Source organism: Salarias fasciatus, chromosome 7 (assembly GCF_902148845.1).
Source record: "Salarias fasciatus chromosome 7, fSalaFa1.1, whole genome shotgun sequence".
Classification (NCBI taxonomy): domain Eukaryota; kingdom Metazoa; phylum Chordata; class Actinopteri; order Blenniiformes; family Blenniidae; genus Salarias; species Salarias fasciatus.
In genome coordinates, this window is record NC_043751.1 from 536,762 (window position 1) to 559,979 (window position 23,218).

At 48.7% G+C, this 23,218-nt stretch overlaps 1 protein-coding gene across 1 annotated transcript in view; it reads right to left on the minus strand.

The window, feature by feature from the left end:
* Window positions 1–23,218, minus strand: part of LOC115392008 (protection of telomeres protein 1-like) — a 47,763-nt gene that overhangs the window by 7,364 nt on the left and 17,181 nt on the right. The window contains exons 5-10 of the mRNA XM_030096489.1: window positions 20,809–20,916; window positions 19,284–19,358; window positions 15,547–15,676; window positions 13,032–13,162; window positions 12,666–12,962; window positions 12,436–12,591 (exon numbers count right to left, since the gene is read on the minus strand). Of these exons, the coding sequence (XP_029952349.1) occupies window positions 12,436–12,591; window positions 12,666–12,962; window positions 13,032–13,162; window positions 15,547–15,676; window positions 19,284–19,358; window positions 20,809–20,916 (897 nt within the window). The remainder of the gene's footprint in view (window positions 1–12,435; window positions 12,592–12,665; window positions 12,963–13,031; window positions 13,163–15,546; window positions 15,677–19,283; window positions 19,359–20,808; window positions 20,917–23,218) is intronic.

Here is a 23,218-nt window from a genome sequence, read left to right on the forward strand (position 1 = left end):
AGACTGAGCATGACTCATCTGATCGGAGGGAAATCAGCCGAACACACGGACGCCACAACGCACCGAGGTGGCGAGAAACACGGAAAAGAAGAACAACCATGACCTGAGCTGCCATCGCCAGTATGAGGATACATGCTACATGCTAAACGTTGTGGTGCTCACACACCAGTGATGCTACATGCTAAACATGCTTCAAGTCTGACTGATTCACTCATTAACAGTATTGGTAAACAGCTAAAGGTCAGTACTCATCCTGTAATAAAGCGGTATCTGTTCCAACATGTTCTACAATGTGTTCTGTTCTGATTTCATTTCCTACTCTGGTCCGGATCAAGAACCTGGACAGTGTTTCCTCCTCTGCAGACTAGCTAAGCTCTTTCTTCCCACGTTGGAAGAAGATGCATTTCTGTCAGAACCTGTACTCTGTACAGAAACCTCTAGTTGTTGATGGTGTGACCCCGGGCTCGGCCCAGATCCCCAGTACCAGCCCTCCTTCATGGTTCTGAAGCAGAGCGAACCTCTCCAGCCTCAGTCCACACATCGTACGCAGGGTGGAGCTCGTCTCTCCCTTGTTTTTGGTTGAAAGTGTTCATTTTATCCCATAACAATTTCACATAAAATCAGTCCTGACATCCACTGGGGTGAACCAGAGAAATCTGCCGTCGTCTTTCCTGTTTTATCAAGGAAAATCTATTTCTCCACATTTCTCTCCACATTAAACAACCTCGGTTCCCTTTGATCAGTTTTAATTGACTGACAGACACGCAGAGAACCAGTTATCCATCCATCTATCGTGGAGGGTTTGAATATGTCAGCCTGTACAGGAAAACAGACCGACACACAGCCGCTCACACTGACACCTCTAGTTCAGACTCATCACACACTTTCTGAGCCACGCACGGAAACCGACCAAGTCTGCTATAAATCAGCTGATTTAGAACGTGAAATAGTCCGGTATTCCTACTTCTAAAATCAAACAGAGAAAAGTGAAAGAGGTGATGGGAGAACAGGTTCGTCTTAAAGAAAGCTGACGAGGAAGCGACTCTCCAAAGACAACCGTTGCATAGCAACAAGCAGCGGTCCAAACAGTGTTGCTGCTCTCTGAGCTCTCTCGCTAATCGCATCCGTCGTCCGAGACCACACCGAGAGCGGCGGTCCGACGTGAGCATCGGCATTAGCATTAGCTTTAGCGGAGGGGGCTTCCAGGGGCCGGAGGACCATCACGCCTGCCTGACAGTCAAACGGCCCCCTGCAGCTTCCCCTCACAAACAAACCCTTTTCTGTTTGGGAGCGCGGCGGCCTGTGGCGCCGTCTCGAAGCACTTGATCTGTATGGAAACTAAAGACTCCACCGTGCGCCCAGCGCCCGGCAGCCACCGCGCCGCTGCCGCTGTCTCGTGGCATTAGCGCCGCTCGGCTGCTCCTCGAGAAGAGATCCCTTAAAATTCAAAAGATGGCTGTGGGCTTCCACGACTCCACGTCCACTGGAGGCCGTGGCCTCTCTGCAGAGGAGCAGCTGCTCATTTCACACGGGCTTCTGTTTGGAGGAGCAGGAAGTGGCTTCACGGCACGGGCGGAGAGCGGGGCGCTCTGCAGGAAACAGGAGGTGAAGTCCACTGAAGTCCCTCAGATCAGAGTCTGATCGTCAGTCAGGGACAAGATTTAGATATCGATTCAACCTGTACTTGTTTGGATGACGGCAGAGTTTCGGTCGGGCCGTGAACGACTGGTTTTCAGGTTGGCGGCTGTGTGTGTGAGCTCTGCATGGCCTCGGCTGATGAGTGAAGCCAATCAAAATCCAGCAGCAGCCAAGTGTGAAGGATTTCTTTCACTCTCGAGCAGCAGCTGTCACCTTCACTACTGTCTGGCAGATCTGCTGTAACTGCCGCAGTTTGACTTACTGAGCACCAACTGCGTCTCAGTGAGTCGGCAGGGCTGAACATTAGGACGGGAAAAAAAGACAGAAGCCTTCCCACAAGAACAAGAAAAAGACAAACTGGCTGATTCAAGCAGTGAAGATAAACCTGGCAACCTGTTGGCACATTGAGGGGGATTGCAGCTCTGAGCAAGTTCCTTTAAAGCAGGGGTGGGGAATCCTGGTCCTGGAGGGCCGCAGCCCTGCATGTTTTCCATGTCTCCCTGCTTCAACACAGCTGATTGCAATGAGGCTCGTTATCTGGCTTTCTGCTGGACTTGGCCATGAATCTTGATTCGATTCAGGTGTGTTGAAGCAGGGAGACATGGAAAACATGCAGGTCTGCGGCCCTCCAGGACCAGGATTCCCCACCCCTGCTTTAAATGATCCAAAATGGGCCGAGACACAAACCTGCTCGTACTTTGACACGTTTCCCTGTGGTTCAGACTGCTAAAGATCAACAGTCAGCTGTAGCAAAGTGTCGATGTGAAAGTACAGCTGGACTCTTGATGACAGCTGGAGACGGGCACAGCGATGATCAAAGAACTACAACGAATTCTACCGTAAGAGATATTATGAGACATACCGAAATGTTGACGGGCGTGAAGAGTTTTTCAGATTCAATTTAGACTCATGGAAATTTAAAAGTACATTTTCAAAATAAAATTCAAGAGCAATGTAATTGTCAAACAGGGAAAGGATCAGGATCAGTCGAAACTCAAACCTGAGGAACTGTATCGGGAACCAGAGGCCAGAAACTGTGAAGGAGACATCCTTATGTATTTCATGAGCTCGATCCTCATCATCCTTCATTTGGTGGAGTTCCATTTTTCAAAATAAAAAGCTGAAACAATGTCCTTAACATCTGGGTCATTGAAAACACATGAAACAGTCTAAATCCACCAACAGCAGGACGAAAGCTGATCAGACAAACCGTGTGAAATGTATTTTCTCTTCAAATGGCGCTCACAGCCAGGCACTCAGGAATCTGACCAAAGCTCCTTCGGCTGAGTAAATGCAGCGTGCACGGGCCGGCGCAGGCGGTGCAGCGAGGCGATGGTGTGAACGGAGCCTCGTCGCTCTCGGTTGTTTGTGCGATGCCCCGTCGGCTCGTCACGGGCCAGAAGAAGCGGCCTTGCGGAGCTGGAAGCCCGCGGGCGGCGGCCGGAGGTGCGTTAGCTGAACAGAGAACAGAGCGTGGGAGGAGAGAGTGCGTGGCATTAGCAGCACCCCCATCTAAAAACGTTCAATGACATGGAAGCGAGCGTCCAGTCGACTGTGAGCGCTAAAAACAAGATAATGAGCGGAAGCCGGACAGAAGAGGGTTCAGCTCCTGTGAGCTTCATCACCATCATCGTCACATCTGCCGGGAGAACATCAGTCAGTGCGCCGCCGTCCCGCCTCCTCCCGCCAGCAGGCCTGGAAAAAGCCTGGAATGCTAACGAGACGCGACAGCAGAGCCCAGCACACGGCTCAGGGCGCCGCGGTCCCACGTCTCCTCTGCTCGCCCAGCATCCCTTCGTCCTGGTTCCTGAAGCAGCAGAGCTGCAGCTTCTCCTGAACCACCTTCCTCCACATCCACCCATCCTGTCCGTAGGAGCCGTATCACGCTTCTCCCAGCCGGCCAGAGTCAAAGCGATTTCAGCAGTTTTCTGATCTGACTGGTTGTATTTGTCTTTTTTCTGTTATTTTCTAACCTCTCTGGTTATTTCCTGTGTCTTTGCCTCTTCACCAGTGTAGTGGCGAGCTTTGTGGTTCTTGCAGGACTTGTGTGTTTTTCTGCTGCTCACTCTTCATGCTAATCATTATTCATCCTGCGTACTTGCTGTAGGTTTGTTCCTCTTTGAGGCTTTTCATATCATTTTGAAAGCTCTGCAGCCAGGTTGTACAGTGTGCATGTCGGATCTGATTGAGATGTTTCAGTGGATCTCCATGGTGCTGTCTTCATTCTGTGTGTCTCTGCCGCAGCGCTGTGTCTGCTGTGGTTTTGTTTTGCATCCTGATGTGATCGCGGTCACATGACGCCGTGTCAATTCTTCACAGTTCGATGCTTCTTTGCGGAAGTTCTCTGTGCTTCGTGGTTATTTTACACATCGGCGTCTCAGCCTGTTCCAATTATTCACAACACATTTAAGCGACGGCGTGGCCGTCCTGATAACGGCGCAGATGATGCAGATTGTGGAGGGAGAGCAGGCGCCAGCAGATAGCCGAGGGACGGCGGAGGCAGGAGGAGGTGGAGACAGAGAGATGGAGGAAGTGATGGGAAGAGACAGGGAGAGCTGGAGAGACAGCCACGGAAAACTGCAGGGAGAAGGAGGAGGATCCCAGCGAGGTTCGGCCATCATTTAGATGAAGAACTGATATTTTAAAATAAAAACTTCTGGAAATCCACCTCTGAAAGGGCTCCATTCAATGATGAACGTAATCCCCCGAATACACCAACAACCAGACGGACAAACGCTCCGAGCTCAAAACACCTGAGCTGATATTTTGAGAGTTTTGGTATTTTATTCTATAAATCCATTTTCCATGAAAAACAAAATGGACGTCTTTCTGCTTACCACTCGCAGGACTACCTGAGGGTGAGAGCATCTGAGACCAACGGCACATCAGCTGAGCGTCGTACTTCATTACCAGCACTGAGTCCATGATGATCTACATGCTGCTGCTCTCCTTGAAGGTGGATTTCTAAGAGAATCTGCTGATGAAGGTGCTTTAAGAGTGACGGACTGACAGTTAAACACTGCTTTGACTCAGATTTCCCCCCGTTCTTGAGCAAACACCAATCCGCTGTGTGTTTTATTGGCTGATGCACGCGGATTCCTCCACACCCGGCTCGCAGCTTCCCCCTTCATCATTACAGGCTCCTTTCTCTCCTAATGGCTTTCTCACAGGAAACGCCTCAGTCGATTTCCTACAGTATCGCTGATGATTCACCAGAGGAGCTCGGTAATTGGGGGGAATATTCCTGCTGTAACGCTCCTGTCGTGAAAAGCCTCGGCGAGCATCGAGCTGTGGAAGCCAGAGGTGAACTGACTGATGGGTACCGAGACACAGCTGTCAAAAAAATCCCGTCAAGAGTGCAAGCTGCTTCGGTTACTTCATCTCTGCTTCAGAGGGGTTGTCAATAGACTCTTATGCATCATTCAGACTTCATACTGCGGCGGCCGCGTGGTGCAGAGGACTGCTTCACAGTATTGATCATGTAAAGGCCCTCAGGTGAAGACAGCGTCATCAGAACAAAGAACAAAGACTTCCTTCAACACATGATCCGGCGTGTGGACACAGATGGGTGCGTTCGTTATTGAAGTCGTCTAATTACCCAGTTCCAGATGTGAATGTGGTGGTAATATGGAGAGCAGGAAAGCCTGGAAATCCTGATCTCCTCCCCTGACGAAGGACAGGATCCTGGAATCCTTCCATTAAATGCCACCAACGTGTCCCTCTATCCCGGTCTGGAGCAGCCCAGAGGCCCGGGGACCCCCCATGGGATCAGAAGTGTGTGGGTTTGAATCCCCAGCAGACGGGTCCACTGGGCTCTCTTGCTTCTCTGTTCCTGTCTCCAAACTCCTAACATGTTTCTCACGTTGCTGTTCTCAGTATCTGCCTTTAGATGTTTTAATGGGAGATTAATAAATGAAAAAAAAAAAAAAAACCCAACAACACTGGGATAAAACTTACTCCAGTTGACTGTACCCACTAGTTCCACTGAAACGTGCATACAGTCCACTGAGCACAGAGCTCTCTGACTGACATGGAATGCTTTCCAGGAAATAAATCAGGTTTAGGTATCAGCTAGAAGGAGAGAAGAAACTGGAGCTCAGCTGTCGACTCTGGACTCAGCTCTGGTTTCAAAACCCTTCTTTGCAATTCTAGCTCAATATTGTCATCATGTTTATAATGACTGGAGCTTCAAGACTGTTTCTTTCTCCTGGTAGAAGAAGCTGTGTGAACATGGTGAGAAAGTAAAGTATATTCATAGAGCACCTTCCACAGATAAAGATCACAAAGTACTGAGCGACAATGAAATCACAAAAACAAAAACTGAAATAATAATAAAAGCAGAAAGACAGAAACAGAGATAAACTCAGCAAAATATTAGTGTGTGTAGTGAAACTGACAAAAGGACAAAGATAAAGAGGAGTACAAACAATCAGTAAAGCAAATAAAACGAGGCAGCTGCAGGTCAACCAAAGGTCTGTCCGAATAAAAACGCTTCATAAAAGTCTCAGAAGAGCAGGTTAGGGTTAGGACGGGTCTCTGCAGGCGAACTCCGCCACAGCAGAGGACAAAGAAGGAAAAGCTGCGTGTTTCTGCTGCCGCTGTGAAAACCAGGACGACGTCTCACCTACAGTCCAACATCAGTCCACATCAGTGAAGCCAGGTCAGGGCTCTGCAGCCTTTCTGACCAAAAGAGCCCTTTTTGTGACTTTCCACCAGGTCAAGTTGGTTTGGAGCCGTAATGTTCAGTTAACCCTTAAAATGAGGCAAATGAAGGTTCATATCTCGTTTTGATTCACGAACAAAAACAATATCTTAAGAAACATTCATGAAGTCTAACTACAGCTCAGAATAGTGAACATTTCAGTACATTTAACCTGATTCAAACAGATTTTTCTCCCGTTTCTCTATTGACAGTTTTGAAATTTTAGCTGCTTTAATCCTTTTACCTCTTTTTAGGTGGTTTTACTTGCTTTTTCACCAACAATATTTAATTTTCTTCTTTCAGAAATGTCAGGTTTTTGAAGTAATTCCATATATTTTCCCCATTTCTTGAGTTTTGGTGTTTGACTTCATCACCTGATCTTGTAACAAATAAGCTGAGAAGAACCCGTGTTGCTGTTCCTTTCTGGATACCTGTTGGATCGCAGTTCGATTGGCACGTCGTTTGACCATTTTAGCGTCTTAAGTGACTCAATTATCCCAGAATTCAACGCTGTGGTCTGCTCCAATGGTTCGCCACACAGGATGTTGTGAGAAGTTGTGAGTTGAATGTTACTGGTGCTTGTGCGCTGGTGGGCGGGGCCTGGCCAGAGGCCGAGGTTTGGCCGTTCACTGAACATGTGGCGGATGTAAAACCAGCCCAGATGTTCCACTGTTGGTCAGACGAGATAAATATCACTGGAAAATGGAACTCGTAAAACAGCTTAACGCGGCGGTGTGAAGCTGAACAGGCAAGACAAGCTTCTCACCTTTTCTCCGCTCCAATTAAAAAAGTGAAATCTGTGATCAGACCTCGTGATTCCTCTCTACTAGCGAGCAAAAGCAGAGCCTAATTTTAACTCTGCGCTCGTTTAAATCTTACACCTCCACCCACCTTTCTACACACCTGACGTATCTTCATCAGACAGAACAAAAACTGTCGCCGGCGTTCTCTGCAGCAGCTCTTCATATTTCTTAGTGTTTGAGCTGATTGAGCCAATCAGAGTGGAGTTTATAAAAAAAGCTGGAAGCTCACGGCTGCATCCTAAAACCAGCGCGGCGCTGACGCAGTGGGAAACAACACATCTGGTGGTGGGTGTGGACGTGATCGCAGCGTCCCAAAGCTTCAGGAAGCATGAAGCATACTTACTTCTTTCAGCATCATGAGAAATTTCCAGTTTGGTCTTTCAGCCAAAATCTTTTCCACTGGAGAGTTCACCTGGAGCAGGCCGGGCCAACAGCAGCTCTGGAATAAACGTCGATGCAGGGAGGAATCGAGACGTTGGCAGGAGCTTCGGCTAAAAGCAGCCGTTTTGTAAAGAGAGAACTGTGGTGCAATGCAGAGCTCTTCAAGAGTTCCAATAAGATCACGGCTGAAGCCGCGGCACCGGGGGAGGGGGGCAAACCCTCGACTGAGTGAAGACTCTGTAAATCCAGAGAGAACTCTTGTGGAGCCGATAGAGCCCACAGCTGTGGGTGGATGAAGGCCTCAGACGGGCTTCTTCACTATCTGTCACCAGGGACGCGTCAAAGAAAGACCGAGTCTTCGGTTGGTGCTCTGCACCAGGAACCGTACCCGGGTACTGTATCGGTTCCAATGTGAACGGAACCCATCCTTCGTCTTTCTCTTAGCATTAAATGGAATTAATAAATGTGCATCACATTGTTTGATCATCTTAATGTTGGGAAAGATCAATTCAGCAGATTAAAGCAGTCCGTCGGGTCCAGAAACCTCAGAATCATTTGACCCGGGCCGACGCTTCAAGCCGCGGTCTCATGCTAACGAGGGGTATTTACCGCATTAAAATACGGTTGAAATGAGTAATGAAGCAGCTCCGCTTGGCGTGAAGAGCTCTCCGGCGCCTGCGGGGGTCGAGGGCAGATGGCCGTCAGAGAACACGGAGCAGAGCTGTTCACACAGCGACACAGCAGCGAGCTGACGGACGACCGCCGCGTGCGGCGATAATTAAGAAAATAACCAGAGGAAATTAACTCCACTTAGACACACAATTGGCAAATCAAATAAATATTAAAGAGAAAACAGCCGAGCTGTTTCAGTTACTTTCAGCCAGTGATGAGCCTCCGCAGGGGGAAGAAGCTCCCACCGGCTCGGCAGGCCCGAAACAATCAGCCCAGCTACAAAGACACACTTCAACACAGTGTCCCTCGTGCTGATCAAAGATTTAAAGCGGTAAACACAATTACATAACCAGCACAGAGGAAGCTCCAGCTCCAGTCCAGGCCTCATTAGGAGTGGAGGGCTCTGCCTCTGGGAGAGTGTCTGTTCCTTTATGAGATCTTCACCTGACCACTGGACTGGTCCTGGTCTGGTTCACACCTGAGCGCCACAAACACCTGGATCCTCCCTCTTTGATGAACTCCATTGTGTGAGGACAAGCTGCAGCTCTGAGCTGTGGAGGGACTACTGAAGTGAGCGTAGAGGACGACGATCCGCTAAAACCACGAGCGATGGGTCTTTGAGGCTCCGCCGCTCCATCTCCAGCTGGCAGAGACGAGGGGAGCTCAACATGACTCAGGAGCAGTCTAATCTGAGGACACACACACTGATGGGATGTCAACTGTCTTAATCCCGCCATAATCACCCTTAATGCGTTCATAAAGACCGCTGGAGACACACCAAACGGCCGAGACAGGCGTCACACTCCCAAAGCGAACGCTGTGGATTGGCTGCAGATTTCTGCTTTTCTTCTGTGACAGAAGAATTTCACTGCTGGAGGTAAATCAGCACGCTGCCGCCTCTCAGCCACCAGAGCCACAGTCCCGAGTCCCAACTTCCTCAACACTTCATTTGGGTTTCTGTTGGGGATTTAAACGCGGTGCCAAACTGCTCACAGCCTCGGTTCAGCGTCGGATTCCTGCGCAGCGTGACTCTGCATCCTGCTACGACATGTTTCCATGAGACGCCGGCGGCGGACGCCGTGCTGGGAGTCTGGCTGCTCAGATTAACTCCCATCGATGAAACGCTAAATCAAAAACATCACAATCATGACTGGATTATACCTTAAACCAACACGCAAAACAGGAACAAGACGCAGACAAACACCGGCTGTTAGTACTGGACCAGATTTACTGATTGAACTGAAAACAATGACCGATATCGGCCAATTGCGATTTCAACGCCGGTATGTGGTGCTTCCCCATCCAGAGGCCAAAAACCTCCTCTCCTGCTGCTTAAGCTTTTCTCCATTTTCAACCAATTCAGTCATAGAAATATCAAACTGATTAGTTTTTCCTTCTGCTGCTTCGCAGCTCTGAATCTTTCTGGCCAGCTCTACACCGACATCAACAAAGAACGACCCTGTAATCTGGGAGTAAAAACACAGCAGAAAGTCTGTCCTCCTCTTCCGGGACAGTTATTTGGGATTATTACAGGGTGGACGTCCTTGTAAGCCGGAGGACAGAGGAGATGCAGCTTTCCTGTCCCGTCATGGAGCAAACAGCTCCGCGGGACTCTCGTCCTCAGAGTGCAAGAAAAAGACCAAACCAGCGAGTGACCGACGTTCAGGGGAACTTTAAAAACAACACTGTGAGAAGAAAAGCCGCTCTGCAGCAGAGGTGACCTTTGAAGACAACCCTTCATTTTCCTGGACGGCGATGAAGAAAGAGGAAGTGGGCGCAGGAGAGCAGACAGAACTGCGCACGACTGCAGTCAGTGCACGGCAGGAGGGAGTTCCCTCCGATCAGTCCAGAGGTCAGTCCTGCACCTCCAGCGGTTTGCAGGACGCCTGCTCGCACATTTACACTGCAGCTTCACAACGGAACGGAAAAGAGTTCCTAAACGGTCGGCTGAGATGGGAGGGCTGGAGGAAGTCACATGACTCACGACTCCTGCTGACGACTGCTGGGAAAACGGCATGAGCGCACTGGGAACGGAGGATTTCTAGACTGAACCCCCTAAAAACAAGGAAAACACTAATTAAATATATTCAGGGTCTGTATTTCAAAAGAAAAAAACACACTCAGGGAAAATAGCTCAAGTCGTCAGTATTGATAGGAGATTAAATTCAGATCTAACTTGAGAATGTAACTGCTGAAATATCAGGGATCGTTTGTCTGATTTACAGGAATCTGATGGTGAGGAAAGGTGAGTTTCCCTCGGCACATAAGAAAAAGCTCCAACTGGAACCAGAGACCGACGTTTCTCTCCGAGGCTGCAGCAGAATCGTTACAGTCCGACAGAGAGACGCTTCCTGCGTGAGCTCCAACTCATTTTGAGCTAAAGAGGACGCAACTGGCTTTTTACTCGTCACACCTCCACACAGGAGACTGCTTCTCCTTCTGGTCCAGTTTTCATTTTAAGGCTGTTACATTTTTTAAAAAATGCATTAATGAAGTAGTTTTCTTCTCCAGCTGGCACACAAAACCAGTTCTGCCTTCACGTTCTTAGTTTTTGCCGCTCCCATAACTGTAAAACAGTTTCTCCCAGGGTTCTGGGAGGACTTCTGACATGTGGATCTGCCCTGAAGAGATCAACAAACTGAACAGTGAGGAGGAATGACGGCCCTGAGAGTGAAAGCCGAGCACTGAGTAGAGACGTCCCGATCAGGTCTTTGGCTCCCGAGTTTGATTCATTTGGTTTTGAGTACCGGCTGAAACCGAGTCCCGATCTGATCTGACACGTCTTTAATCTATTAAAAATGAAAGATCGAAGAAGCAGATGTCTACTTTTATAATCACCTTATTTTCATTTAGCACTAGTGAGGCAGAGTGAACACTGAAGGAACAAACGCTTTGAGGAAGCTTCAGCATTCAAGCCATAACAGCTGCAGTGGTTCTCCGAGGTGGAGCAGGTGGAGCTGCTTCGTGACATTTGGCGCCGCCCCACCCTGTGCGATTCAGAATCTACAAAAATAAACTTAAAAAAAAATAACTAATACTAAACTATATTAAATTAACAATAGATGTGCTTCATTTTCTACAAATAATCTGCAATGAAAGAGCAGACAACCAGCTCAGAAGCCAGAAAACCGGCTCCAAGGAGGCGGTTTGATGAGCGCTCGGGTCGCTCTCCCCTGCTGGTGAAATTCATCAGCTGATCACTGCCGAGCAGCTGGATCTAACCTGACCTGATTTTGTGACCTTTGATGTAAAATCTGTCTGTTATAACGGCAACAAATCTTTGTTGAAACAATCATTGAATGCTTGTAATTTAACACCAGCCTCTGTAGGAAAAGCTTGTTAAAGTCCTGATCAGATTACAGAGAAGTGACATCTAAATGTTGTTTGTTTCCTGGTGAAGAAAAACTGCCTTTGCAGTCTTGAGTAGTGAAGAGCAGCTCCTTCAAGTGAGGATTTACAGCTGATGACACGGCGGCTCATGAGTCACTCATCTGGTCATTCAGGGAGAGTTTACCACCGACACCGTGTCATTTATGTCTCAGAGCGCTGAATAAAGAAGGATGGGTCTCCCTGCTGCCGCCATCGCTCAGACTCACACTTCCCTGTCTCTGTGGTCTCTGTGAGGACCGGAGCCGAACCAGACCAGACCGAAAGACTCCTGCCTCACCGCAAGTCTCGCAGCTCAGGCTGCATGAGGCCAGCTGGACACAGATAGAGAAGACCAGGATGAAACCCCGCGTTAAAGATGTGAGAGCAGCCTCATGCCATGATGCTCCCTCCGCCGTACGAAAGCCTCCCTTTAAGGCTGCATGTAGAGAAACACCCGAGACTCGTCTCACTGGCCGACTTCACACCAGCAGCCATGGAGTTTGTTCTCTTCCCTCTGAAGCCTCAAACTCACCTCCCGATTCTTCTCTCCAACAAAGAACCACCTCATTCTTCTTTACTGATTCCTATCAGAACAAGTTTCACCTCAGCAAAAAAAAAAAGAAAAAAAAGTGTCTTCCTCTGTCAAACACACTCAGCAGGGACTCGGGTTCATTCATGATTCAGTCAGAAAAACTGAGCTGAGGTTAGATTTCATTTTCACTTTAGAATTCACACAATCTCCAGCTTGTAAAATGTATATTCATCTTCAAAATATAAACTATGTCCAGATTATTCATACCAGCAGGTAAACTGAGATTACAGAAACAGTCTCGAGCCGCCGTTTCATCGTGACGGCACATCACCTCCTACCTTCAGCGCCTGGGCAGACTCCACGTGGTTGTCGTAGACGAAGACGTTGGCGACGAGGCTCTCTTTGTCCTTGGAGAAGGACGCCGGTCCCTCCACGGCGTGCGGCTCCACCATCACTTCGACCTGAGGGTGAGGACACCTGGTCCCGTCCCACACCTGGAACAACCAGCCAATCACAACGGTCACAGCGGTCCGTGCAGAGGGCGGCGCCGGCCGGCGGGGGTCCATACCCTCAGCAGGGTGCAGGTGGTGTCCATGGGCGCCTTGGCCAGCAGCTGGCAGGTCAGGTCGAAGAAGGCTCTGGGCCGGACGGAGGACAGGGGCACGGCGGCGGCGTCCCGGGGCAGCGCCGCCTGGCCGCCGGCCCAGGAGCGCAGCTCCTCCACCCTCCGCCGGTCCTCCTGGTCGAAGTGGAAGGAGCGGCTGGACGTCCGCGGCTCCACGGCCGAACCCGGGGCCCCGTCGAACGTCACCGCCGAGAAGCCGAAGGTGTTGACCAGCGTGACGGCGCCGTTGTAGAGCTGGGTCTGAGTCCAGAACACACAATCAGCAGGTCTCTACAGGACCGCGGGCCGAGGGGGCAGAACAGGCGGGACCTTGACTCTGTGCATGCGGATGATGTCTCCGTTTTTAAAGATCTGCGGATGATCCTCCAGCTTCTCGCAGAACAGGGTGCAGCCGACTTTCTTGTTGGACTGATCGACGATTTTCAGGCTGGAGCACCAGTCTGAGCGAGACGAGAAGAAAAACATCAAGCGTGTGTCACGACAGGAAAACTCCCAGCAACACCTCAGCAGAAGGATCAAACCGAGACCAAGTGAAAACACACACAAGGCTTCTCATTCACTTCACAGCCTGGTGCACTAACATTAACAACGGAGAACACACACACTCATTTGGACAAACGGCCATGTTGGATTGTTATTATGATGACCGTCAACTAAAACTACCAAGTCCATCAGAATCTGGACTGGAACCAGGACCAGGACCAGGAGAATCTGGACTGGAACCAGTCCAGACAAGGTAACGGAGTGCGATCAGTTTCAGAAAGCTGTGATTTCCCCCGTTTCCATGGAGACGGGGTCAAAGCTTTTCGCGAAAGTTCCACCTTGGAAACCGTTTTCAGTGACTCCAAGAAAGTAAACTGCAGCAAGAGTTTTTCCACTTTCAGCTGAAAAATATCACGTAAGCGGGGCGTTTTCTGAATGCAACTGGAAAAACGGTGAGGGTCATTTTACACGGGTTACGTTGAGGTTGAAGAATGGATGCGCAGCAGGAGCTTCGAGCATAGATATATGACCATAGATGTGACTACTAGCTTTAGCGCCACTGTAATAAACGGCTGTATTTCCATCAGATGCATTTTGTTTGTGGCTTGAAGCATCCTGCAGCTGTAACGGGATCATGACTCTACAAGGGATCCGACAGCGGGTTGGTTTTCTCCGCATCCGGCAGCCAACGCGCCAGGGACTGGAGGAAAGGTGGACAAACCCGTAAGGTCACGTACGACCGGATGGCGGTTCTCCCAAATGAAAAAGCGGGCTAATACTATGGTCGTATATCTAAGTTTGAAACTCCTGCTGCGCAACGTAATTTTCCATCCCTTCTGGATCCGTAAAACAACCAGTATAAAGCGGCCCAAACCGGACTCCACAAACCCGCCCAGGGTTCGCTCCCACCACATCATTTCAAGTGACAACGCCTCGTTTCAATACAGTCTTCTGAAAAAGATCTCCTTCAACACAACCGGCAGGAACGCTGAAAAGGACGTAGTTAGCATGCCAGGCCACCAGGTGGTGCTGCTGGTTGTTTTTTTTTTTCAATACAACCACACGGAAAACACCTTAACAAGAGTAGCCGACAGACGGGCAGGTGAGACGCTGCTTCTGATCAAACCCAAACGTGACAGTACTTTCCCAAACACACGTCTGACGCCTGATAGTCTGACACACACACACACACACACACACACACACACACACACACACACACACACACACACACACACATACACACACACACACATACACACACACACACACACACACACACACACACACACACACACACGATGCCGCTGGGCTGTGGTTGGACTCGGCTCCTCACTCCAACATGGCCGATATCTGAGGACTCACCCGCAGTCACTTCTCTAATAACAGTAATAATAATAATATCAGCCGCGGCGCGTCAGCGGGGAAATGAAGTAAATGTTCCAGAAGGTTGGCGGGATTAGATCAGAGCGGCTCCCTGTGTGATGATTAGCGGGCCGAAGCTTTTAGGATCCGGCCGAGCGGCCTCGCCGGGCCCCGGCCTCCATCATTAGCTCGTCAACACGTCCGCTGGAGATGTGTTCCGCCACTCTGCTCCGCTGTGCCCTCTGAGCCGGTCGCAGGAATAATCAGCCGTTTCCACACAAACGGCTGCAGCTCGTCTTCTCTCTCCCAGCGCTCATCGCTCTTATGACTTCCTGAAGCATTACCTAAAAAAGACGCTCCCCGGTTCTTCCTCGGAGCCTCGGTTCGTCACGTTCTTGGCCTCTGTTGTCGATAGCTACCAGCTTTTCTGACAGTTTTGAGCACATTTTCCAGGCAAACAGGCAGAACCTTTCTAGCTCCGTTTGTCTCTCTGGCTCTGTTTTTACACACCGATAACCTCCTGCTGACAATAACACTGATAAAAAGTGCTTTCAGTCAAGTCAAAGTCCCATCGCGAACTTTTCATCATGAATAATCTAAAAGGGAATCATGGCAGCTTCACTGATCATTGAGAAGATCGTCACTCAGATGAGCCTCATTTCTTCAAGGACTTTGTGAAAGTGTTTTCTTTTTCCAGGCAGAACAAAAAGAGGCCTTTCCGTCATGAAGACTGAAGTAGTATCAACCACAGATCGGCAGGAAGGACCTGCAGCAGGTGGAGAGGGTGTGGAGAAAGACTTAGGTTTGGGATCTAATAGGTCATTCCATGAAGGAGAGAACGGTTCACAGCGTCACCGCCTGAACTATCGGACTGATTCAATTTTCCGTTCATTTTTCGTTCCACTACTCGAGCATCAGGCAGCAGAGGTGGATGAAGAAGAGTGTGTCTGGAGTGTGTTGAGGGACCATGAGCGACCTGTGCCGCGGCTCCGGAACGGCTGCTTGAAGAACACCACCACGCCGTACACGTTGACCGACGCCGCCGCCGCCTTCAGCTCGTCCAGGCGGACGTACGTGTACTTTGGAGTCTTGGCGGTCTTGGAAACCTGGGAAGAGGGAGATCCACATGAGGACACGTGAGCAGCCGGGTCAAAGGTCATGGAACTTTTCAAACACACAGTGGAGACGTTCTTTAAAGCGAGGCTGCTTTTCGTCCCGCGTCAGGCGACTCTAGTCGGTAAGTCACTCTGAGCTGTTCAGTGCTGGGATCCTCAGAGGGCGGGCCGAGGCCCCCGGTGGTCCACAGAGGGACTGCAGGAGGGAGCTGGCAGGTCAGAGGTCATCTACAGGTCGTATTAGTATAAAAAGATACACAGAGAGGAGATGCTGGGAAACTTACAATGTGATGTGCAAGTGATGAACTGCTCAACGCCAAAGCCTGGTTTGCTATAAAAGCAGCATCGCAGAATGAATCTGTATCGGTCGACAGGAAACATTTACATTTGATCCATGTACAGATCGTACTGTGACTCAACGCTACCAGTTAACTTTTCTGTTTATTTGTTAATAAAAGCTAAATTGTTGTTGCAGACGAGTCTCTAATGGATGCTAGCATGCTGACCAATGCTAAGGTGCTAACGGTGCCGAATGCAGGAGTGGGAGCCGTAGATCTGAGGCTGGTCGCTAATCAGCCTTGAGAAAAATCTTGTTCTTAACCAGGAGATCTGCTGCTGCAGCGAGCGTGATCGGCATCTTATTTTGAAAAGCGGAGCTGTGATTTGGAGCACTTTCTAGTCATGTTTGATTTGTTGACATGCTGGCTACTGACGTCGTTACGCTCTTGTGCGTGAAATGCTGCATTCAGGTCCAGCATGGAAAAACCTCTACTCTTCCAGTCCCTCACAGTCACAAGGAGACGTTCAGGTACTGAAACATGGTACGGTTTGATTTTGCGCCCCACTCAGTCGTACTGACGGAATCCGGTCGGTACCTAAAAACACCGACTCCGGTACCCATCCCTACATGTGACTCAAATGCAGCAACGCTGGGGCGAGGTGCGGCTTCTTGCTGAGCGAATTTATCCATTTAACTGACTACTATTAATCACCTGAATACAATCCCGTCTTGCTGGCATCAGTGGTTAAAGTTAGAGACTTGCTGTTTTTTGTCGTTAAACTACAACTTCAGATCGTTCTAACAAGCCTGTGATCGTCGCTGTGGGCAAAGTACTGAAGTCCAGAATCCCGTGCGTCAAGTGTGAACCGTCTTAATCAGCCTCACCGCTTCCCCGGCGCACTCCTGCTTCAATTTGCAACAACAGCGTGTGATCGTAGGTGCAAACATCATGGGAGCAGCCGGTGGAAAGGTTGAGCCCCCACTGGGGGATAGCTGATCAAATAAATAAATAAAAATAGAAACACTGCTGCGTCTCGCCCGGGAATCGACCCCGGCTTCACCTGTGTGGGTGAAATTTCTTCCGCTGCACTTCCAAGAGCGTCATGCGTGACAAGAATCTCACAGAGCCTTCGCCATCGCGCCTCTCGTCGATAAAAGATGGAGCACGCTCGAGTGAACACACAAATCAGCGTCTGAAAATCCCTTTTCCTGAAGCTCTCCTTCTTTCACGTCTCACTCAAGGTTTTCATTTTCTGATCGTGCCGAGAGGCGAATCTCAGACGCAGGGTTCATTTAAATATGATTAGCATATTTAAACAGAGAGGGAGGAGTCAGGAACTCAGACATGTTGACTGAGACGTATAGAGGAAATGTTCCCGGACGTTTTTGTGTGTATGTTTTCTGGATTTGAGAATCTGAGATCCACGCGAGATGCTGGTGTTCTTGAGTCTGGCTGATTTAATTTAGGGATGAACCATTCATCGTAACGTGTAACGCGAAGTGAGTAAGCTAATGATCGCTGCAGACCGTACAGTGGTCAGGAACTCCGGCGTGCTGGACTTCAAACGTCGACAGGACATGCAGTTCAGAGAGTCCTGAGGATCTGAGGAGCGAGCAGACGCTCATCAACAGCAGAAGAGGACTGACAGTGTTCAGCATTTATTTTTAACCACATTAGCTCCACAGAGCAGATCTGACAGAGAGCTTTTCAGTGAAGCCTGTAAACGCTGATCACGGGCCTGGGAAAACCTCTGATCCCCTCCACTGACTCTCATTTCTCCTGCCGGGTTGTCAACGTGAATATATGGATGATTTTTTTTCTTTGTTTGCTTTCAGGTCAATGTGTGCCTCTGGGAATTGAAAAACGACTCGTACACGTATCCTCACAGTGAGAACTGCCTCTATCTATACAAAACTCAACACATGGGAAGTCACAGCCCCGGTTCTTTGGACAGGTTAGCGAGTCATGCTGGCCATGTTCAGCAGCAACTCCCAATCATCTGTAACTAGTGCGTGAAAAATGCTGAGCAGGGTTTAAATGGCACAGCTGAAGCCAGGCGGTGGTGGTGTGGTGGGATTTACGGAGGGTCGAAGGTGTGGACACTGAGGGTGGAGGATCTGCGTGGAACGAGTCCACCACGCTTTGGAATTCATTCAGCCGCTGAATGAAGAGGAGCGTCCGGGCGGCGACGGGAGCGGAGGGAGAATCGTTTAGATCGTGGTCATTTCGCGCCGCTCCCGACGCTCAGGAAGCTCCGTCTGGTCTCATCTGGTCAGAAAACGCTGCTCCGGCAGCTTTGATGGAAACAGGCAGCACCTGGGACCCGACGAGACGGATAAACCAAGCCCAGTCCGACAGGCGCGCTCTGCTGACAGTCACACACGGCGCCGCCCGTCTCTCCGTTAACAGGAAATACACCGATGGTGCTTCTGAATGTCCAGACCTGAACCGCAGGCTGATTCCAGAAATGACAGCAAAAAGCATCTCTGCTCTACTGGACAGGGTTGGATACGTTCACAGGAAGACACTGGAGTTTGGCTAACGGGGAAGTTCTCTCTCGTTTTCAACAGAGACGGTGAAGAGGAAAGTGGGAGCCGGAAAATACTTAACACTTAAGTTCTACTTACAAATTAATCTGTTTCAATGGTATTATTTTGGATCTATGGGCTTCAGAAAAATATTTCTATGAGGATATGACACATAAACATGAATATATGAAACAGTAGAAAGTGAATGATTGACTGAAATCAGGTTTCAAGCAGCACTGAGAGCTGAACGGTAACTTTAGGGCAGAGTTCGCTGTAGCAGAAACGGCTGGAACATGAAATGATCATGAGGAATATTTTTACCAAAACGGTACATTTAGCTCCGGCTGGGTTTCCATTCCAGCTTTTAGAACTCCCACAAGTCTTTCCTAGGAGCTTATATAATATCTGGAGCATTACACAACAGCAGGATCCTTCCATGTGTCTCCAGAAGACAGATACCAGAGCGTATTGACAGAAGAAATCCACCGTCCCCACAGGAACAACAACGTGACAGCAGTTCTCAGGCGTTGATAGAGAAGCACCAGAAGCATTCAGGGTTTCCGGTTCTGGCACTGATTGTGATTTATTTTAGGAGAACTTGAGCACAACAGTCATTCATACGGCTGGTGAAGACGAGAGATCAAACTGTTTATGAAAGCTGTGACTTCAACCGTCACCAGCGATCAAACGAAATGTTTCCCACCCTCTGAACATTTTCCTTTATCTGCTGCTATCATGGGCCGTCTGAGACAGAAAGACCAGAACTGACGAGAACCACTGCAGCCTGACCTCTGAGGGGGGGGCGGAGCTCCGCTTGCTGGCCACCGGGGACCTGGGGTCAGGAGGGGGCGGCGGACGGAAGAGCTGAGGACAAACAGGACGCAGACATGAGGCTCTCCTCCACGAAACCAACAAACCAAAATCCAAAAACCAGCTTTAGAACAGTGGTCCCCGGCCTCTGTTGCGCTAGGGACTTTAAGGACGGTGCATAAAAACAAAAGAAGCGCTGGCAGAGGTCGAGCACTTAAAAAAAAAAAAAAAAAAACCTCAATGCAGACTAACGAAAATTTAAAAGTACACTTTCAAAATAAAAGTTTTTATCCTCTCTTTGTGGCCTGATACCAAATGATCCATGGACAGTTTACTTCCACAAACAGCTGCTCAGTGTAAATGTCACCACATTCATGTTAATTAAAGTGATTCGTTCAAAAGATGGCTCGACTGAAAAATAAACACAAAGAAGTATTGATGAGAATACGGTTAAGCAGTGTCAATGAAAGTGGCAGTACCGATACATAAACCGTAGGAAAACAGGTCCACAAACCATCAACCATAATCTCACAGGTTGATACGGGTCAATATGAAGCTGCTGGAATGACTGAATGATGTCCAGCTTTGTATTTATGTGCAAAATACATGTGCTGCAACGTAAACAGCTGAGCGGAGGCGAGAGCGTGAAGAAAATAAACCGCTGTGTTCATTCAATAAGGTGTGCCAGAATAAATGTGAGTCCTGATTTTCCGTCAATCTGACATATTTTATGGTCGATTACAGCCATGAAGGTTTGAGGCTTGCCTCTGCGTCAACGTGAAGTGATGAATGGATCCCCGCTATCAGGCAACAGCTGTGCTACGACAACACAACAGACTGGTGGAGGTTTCTGTTGTGGAGCCGACACTCCCAGCGACCCAAACAGACGGAGACCCGGCTCCATTTCACTCCACCGTGACAGCAGGAACCAATAACAAAGGGTTCAGGACGACATCTCCCTGCTTTCATCGTTGCTAGCTATTGGAGCAGTACGTCTTCACTGGGACACCCGGGACGATAAATAATTAAACAGCTTCTGCACCTTCAGGAAGGCAGGTCACCGGGGCCGCGTATTAATCAGCCTAAACATCTTTCAGGCTGCAGCCGCTGCGTTACGGTGGGGAGTTCCAGTCGCTGATTTTAGAGATCCTTTTGGAAATTTCACTGCATCACCCAATAAGAAGAGCCAGAGGTTGTAAAGCACCTCATTTTCTTCCATTTTCTTCCAAGTATTGAGAAATTGTTCCACAATGCCTCACTGCAGCAAAAATTACATTGCAATTCACATGATTCCTCTGGTACTTTTTAATGATTCATTGTAAAATACAACTTTTTACTGTAGATAATAGCATCTTTAATAAAATATTAAGCCTAGGACAGGAAAAGACAGACGTAGATACATGGGGGAGGTGCTTTGTGACAGTGCTGAGCTGAAAGAATGGTTGTTCAAAGGCTACTGACAAAAGAATGTGAAAATCGCTCATATCAGTGAAGAGGTCCTTACATAAACGCAGGCGTGGCCTCCATGCAGCAGCAGGTTACAGGCATGCAGCTTGTCCTTATGAACTGTGGGAGATTTACCCACAGAGAAGCCGGAGGCCGCCACCACATCCTGCACCGAGACAAGATAAACAAGCAGAGGCAAGGAAATCTGAGATTAAAAAGTGAGCCAGCGTACACAGATATAAATATACATCCTCCTTCCCAGAGGGAGGACAGATCGAGGCGGCAGATGTTGCGTCCCGAGAGACACCGAGCGAGACGTCACAACAAGACGCAGACGATAAGCCGGTGTGAAAAGTGGAGATTGTCTTTTGTTGGGCTTGTCAGCTGCCCCCTCCAGAGACGGCTCTCAAAGCCTCCGCTCAGGCTGACAAAAGGGACGGCAGATAGCCTCAATAATCACGTTACGGCGACACGCCGCCTGACGACACCTCGGTGATCTGCTGCTACGAGGAGCTGCCGCCGCTTCCTGCCTTTCACCCGGCGCTCCAGGGCTTTCAGTCCCCTCGAGACGCCGCCACGGGGTGAAAAACCAAACCCGCCCCAGGAGGATTATGCTCTGAAGTGCTGGTCGACTCCGCCCAGGTGACAGCCACTCCTCGTCAGGGTTTACATAAACATGATCGCCATCATTGTTATCAGCTCACTTCTAAGCTGCAGCGCTCACAACTTTGGCCTCGGTTGATTTGTTGACGCAGTTCAAGATACGGAGTCAGATCGGTGGAAAAGAGGATTTACTCTTCAGCTCGATTGGCTCTTTTTAAAGGTAACTGTGTTAAAGCTTCGACGGTCTCTTCAGCTTTCTGAATAAATTAAATGGGAGCTCTAACTTCAGAAGCTGTGCACACCGAGGGCAGCGGCGGCCGAGACGCTGCAGAAGGCCAACTGGGACCTGAGGGTTGCAGGTTTCAATCCTACAGCTGACAGGTCAGCTCTGTGGGTCCCTGAGCATGACCCTTGACCCCCAGCAGCTCTGCAGTACCGTACTGTGGCAGCATGCTGCTCCGAGAAGTCACACCACGGGTCAAATGGGGAGAAAAAAATAATTTCAACCTGTCGCTTCAAGAACCTTTCACAACGTTACACCTAAATAAATGATTGCTCTTACTATTTCATTTACATACCAGAATCATTTTTTACGTTTGGATTCAAAAAAGGCTCGAAAAATAAGCACAATAACAAAAAATGGAAATATAACTGAAAAAAATCTTCAACAATAACAAAAAAAAACTGCTTAGAAAAGAGATAAAATGTTAAATGGCTCTAATGTTCTTCCTTCTTGTGGCCATAAGACTCAAACTCCTCTCTGTAAACAGTGTTTGCTGTGTTTTGGTTCATTTCATCCTTTCTGTGTTTTTATCAGTCACCGTTAAGCCTTGTGCATATTAATACTTCAAATTACTTATTTAAAGGTGCCGTAGGCAGGATTACCTAAGCACGATGGCGATTTGACCCATCTAAGATGGTGATCTGAAACCCAGCACAGCCCTTCCTGTCCCGTTTCCTCTGACATCACGCCCTCACGCAAGTTAAGCCCCTCCCACAAGAACGTGCGTGCGAACGCGACACAATGCCTGCCGGTTTATGGTTCTTGTTTTTGCTCTTCTTCTCCTTCTTCTTCTCGCTGTTCTTCGTGCTGTCCTCAGTTAACTCCGTGGTGTTTTGATGATGTTTTGTCCGATGAGGCAGGTAAACATGCGGGCCTGGACTTCCTCATGCGCGTTCACAAGAAGCAGAGCTTTACAACCAATCATGATGAAGGATGAAGCGCCGCCCCTCGACCAATCAGGATAGAGCCTCAGGGGCTCTTCCGATTGGTCAAAAATACCTGGAGCGGTCGAGATTCCTTCTCAGCTCAGAGCAGAGATGGAAACGCTGCGCCCTCGCGGTAGTGCAGTTATACTACACTCCTAAAGGATCATCAATGGATACTCTAACATTTAATCCAAAGAAAACACAGAAAAAATAGCAGTGACTAGCAAAATCCTGCCTACGGCACCTTTAATCTTTATCCTCTCCGAATTTGATATTCATCTGTTTTCTACTTGTTCTGTGTGGAGCAATGGTTCAAGGAATGTTTTTCTCAGAGATTAATGTGTTTCTATTCTATTCTAAAATGTCCAAACTGTCTGAAAAATGTTGTAAAAGAAGGATGAAACCTCTAAAATCAGGCACAAAAACAGACAAACATGTCATGAAACGTTTACCAGCCTAAGCTGTTATTGAAACTTCATAAATGCAGCAGAAGATGGTTTCTGTTCAGGTTTCAAACCTACTGTATAATTGAAACCGTAGAAGCTGTGTTCACCTCATTTTAAAGGTTCAACATGTTTTGTAGCACCAGCTAAATTTGATTTGGTGGAAAAGCATGAAAATGTCCCTTTTGGTCTTGAAGTTTTGCAAAGTTCTGC